General features: G+C 37.7%; 1 protein-coding gene across 1 annotated transcript in view; it reads left to right on the forward strand.

Annotated features, from left to right (window-relative positions):
• Positions 1-158: 158 nt before the first annotated feature.
• Positions 159-3,274, forward strand: part of ccz1 (CCZ1 homolog, vacuolar protein trafficking and biogenesis associated) — a 20,410-nt gene continuing 17,294 nt past the window's right edge. Inside the window, exons 1-7 of the mRNA XM_014027754.1 lie at positions 159-306; positions 943-1,017; positions 1,092-1,188; positions 1,292-1,389; positions 1,611-1,704; positions 1,822-1,902; positions 1,988-2,035. Coding sequence (XP_013883208.1) covers positions 1,004-1,017; positions 1,092-1,188; positions 1,292-1,389; positions 1,611-1,704; positions 1,822-1,902; positions 1,988-2,035 — 432 coding nt within the window. The 5' untranslated portion in view covers positions 159-306; positions 943-1,003. The remainder of the gene's footprint in view (positions 307-942; positions 1,018-1,091; positions 1,189-1,291; positions 1,390-1,610; positions 1,705-1,821; positions 1,903-1,987; positions 2,036-3,274) is intronic.

Here is a 3,274-nt window from a genome sequence, read left to right on the forward strand (position 1 = left end):
AGTAGTAGTAGTAGTAGTAGTAGTAGTAGTAGTAGTAGTAGTAGTAAAAGAAATAGTAAAAAAGTAGTAGAAAGCGAAGTAAACAAAACTAGGTACTAAAGTTGAGCTAGGGGGAACCTTTCATCAGTTTGGACTCCTTTTAACACGAACAATTAAGAGTGTGACACCGCGCTGTCAAAACCAGGAAGTCAAAGATGTAAAGTGCTACAATGCGCGCGGCATCTTCTTTTATTGAGTCGTTTCCATACCTTTTAGCTTTAATAAGCCATTAACAGAGAGCAGCTGGACGTGTTGTTTGTTTTATTCGTAAGTCTCAAGTTTCTCTCTCTAAGGTTTAATTTATGTTTGCTAATGCTGCTGCTCAGCTAGCCGGCTAGTTGTTCTAATTGATTTGGGGAGTCCGCTGGTTTTAGGTTTAGCATCAGTTAATGGATATAAATAAACCAAACCGCCTACGTTTTATTTTCGCGAGTTTAAATTCGGTTTTATATATATTTTGCAGAATTAACCAGCGTTTAAATCGCTCAAAGGGTTGGAGCTAAACTCGCGAGACTTCCCACTCAGTCATGAAGTCGACTGTAGTTCAATAAATTAATGTCAGACAATTTCGTAAACAAACCAAAGTTCTAGATAAAGAGTTGAGCGTTTTTAATGACTACAGTATAAATTACCATGATTTGTCATATATGAAATTATAAGCTCTCGTTCAAATTTAGATTAGATTTTTATTATGGTACTTTTTCTGATTATGTCTTGACAGTAATCTAAATCTACAGGTCAGATTGTCAAACACATATGTAGCATTTGTATTCAGGGTAATCTGTAGATGCTTGTTCACCTGTGTGCAAATGTGGTATAAAAGATTTTGAAAACTTAAGCTGTAATATATGTAAGGCAGCCGCAATAAATGATTATGTCTATATTTGTCTGTGCATTCGACAGGCACACGGCATGCTTACCAGACCATCATTAAACAAAGGAAATCCAGACACAAGTTTTACTAATGCTCATGATTAGGTAAGTGGCTGACTTTGGTATGAACTGACTGGAAAGGGTAGCTTTTATCTGTTTATCTACTTTGTCATTACCAGTCCCAAAATGGCATCGGGGGTGCAAGAGAAACAGTACACACCATGTCTTCTGAGTTTTTTCATTTATAACCCTACATTTGGACCACGAGAAGGAGAGGTGAGCTCATTTGTACTTTTTTATAGTAATTTATATGCTAGTTTGGAAAGCCCTTTCATGATTTAATGAGATGACTAATGCAAATGTGTATTTTTTTCTACAGGAAGAGAAAAAGATTCTGTTTTACCACCCAAGTGAAGTTGAGAAGAATGAAAAGATTCGAAATGTGGGTCTTTGTGAAGCCATCGTACAGTTCACCAGGTACGACGAAGTGCCACTGACTGTTTTAGTCAGTTCATTTATACCTCTCATTAGGTGCATTGCTTTCTTTGTTTGTATGGGAAAAAACTAGAAGAATAATGTATGAAAGAATAGGAAATGTCTCAAGATAAACACTAAAGCAGGGCAAACAGTTGCTGATGAACCTCTTTGTGTGCGTGCTCTTTCTTTGCAACCTTGTTTTTTTGTTGTTGTTGTTGCAGGACATTCTGTCCAACAAAACCAGCAAAATCTCTGCACACGCAGAAGAACCGGCAGTTTTTCTTTGAGCCTGAGGAAAATTTCTGGATTGTCATGGTACTGGAACTTCTCACGTTTGTCCTAGTTTTCTTTCAGTCTGTCATTAAAATGTAATCTAGCCTCACCTGGTTTGTTTCTTTTTTTTTTCCTCCCTGCATTTCTTGTGTTCCTCAGGTGGTCCGAAACCCGATTATTGAGAAACCAAACAAAGACGGTAAACCTCCCACAGCTGAGTACCAGGAAGAGGAAATGCTTGTGAGTTTGGAGAAACGTTTGTGGATTTCTTCAGTTGGAGCATTTTCAGCTTTACAAACTGCAACAATCTTGTGTTTATTTTTAGGACACAGTTTATGGTGCAGTGGTAAAGCAGTGTTACAGCATGTACAAGGTGAGCTTAAAATCAATCATGTCATGCAGTTTACTGCAGCAGGAGTTTGTTTGTGTTAAAAGGCTGCCTTTCTTTAAAGTGACAGTTCAGTCTTTTTGAAGCAGTTCTGTCAAAAAGTTATGAACAATTTAATATCTTACCTGTAGTAGATGGCTCTCTGAGAAATCTCAGTTTTGGGGAAACTGACAGGACTGATTAGCTAATGGCTAGTCTGAGTTGCTGATGTATTTAAATGGCTCCCACCTTCAAAGTTTTCAGCTGTTTATGTGAACACTGTTTTTAGTAACCTTTAAATCACCACCAGTTACACACYGACACGTTATAGTGATCATTTATGTAAATTTCTGTGGTTATTTTCAAAGGCTAATTACAGCTGCTAGCTAGCTGTAGCATTTCTGTAGCMGTCTGTGGTTACTTCCTGCAGAAAAGTCACAGAATATCGTGTAATTCCAAATTGACAGTAGTGTAAATGTCTGTTAGATGGCATTTGCATTTCAACGGCTTTGAAAATTTAAACCTAAGACTTGTTTTAAAATATCAAAATCTGCTGCTCAAGTCGGCCAGCCCGAAATATATTTAAGCTAACGATGGCTTGTTTGAGYGAACCCACTTCCAAAGTAGATTTTTAAAACAACTCAGATGTTTRTAGCAGCTCAAGTGAGGCTTATTTTCTAACCTTTGCAGTGTCTTTAAATGCATATTCAGTTGTTATTATGGCAGGATAATTTTCAGACAGAGATTTATAACCATGTAACAGAAGTTTCTTTTTTTTCTTTTTTTGTTTTTTTTTTTGGGAGGGGTGTTTGTGGTATTTTCCAGGCAGATAGTTCATTTTTATACCACAATAAATTAACTATGTTACCTTCAGCTGTTATGAAAAAGCTGTAAATATCAAAGATAAATTTGACTTTGCATCATASCCTAAACACCTTGAAATTGGCCTTTGTGTCTGTAAGAACTTCCTACTGTTACGGACACTCCCACTTCAAGTGTATCTTACCCCCCCGTGAAAAGATAACTCMSCCCCAAGGCGAAATTTGAAAAATGCATCAAAGTGGGTAGGGGAAGTGGGGCTAGAGAGCGGAGGTGTGGCCAGGACGAGAGAACGTGACAGGCAGCTAGCATTAGCATAATTGATGCTACATGGAAAGTGACCACAGTATCGCAGATAGTTGCGGACATGAAAAGCGCCTGCTGCGAAGCAGGAGGAAAGGAGAGAGGAAAAAGTAACTTATTTCT

Source organism: Austrofundulus limnaeus, unplaced genomic scaffold (genome assembly GCF_001266775.1).
Source record: "Austrofundulus limnaeus strain Quisiro unplaced genomic scaffold, Austrofundulus_limnaeus-1.0 Scaffold680, whole genome shotgun sequence".
NCBI classification, from domain to species: Eukaryota; Metazoa; Chordata; class Actinopteri; order Cyprinodontiformes; family Rivulidae; genus Austrofundulus; species Austrofundulus limnaeus.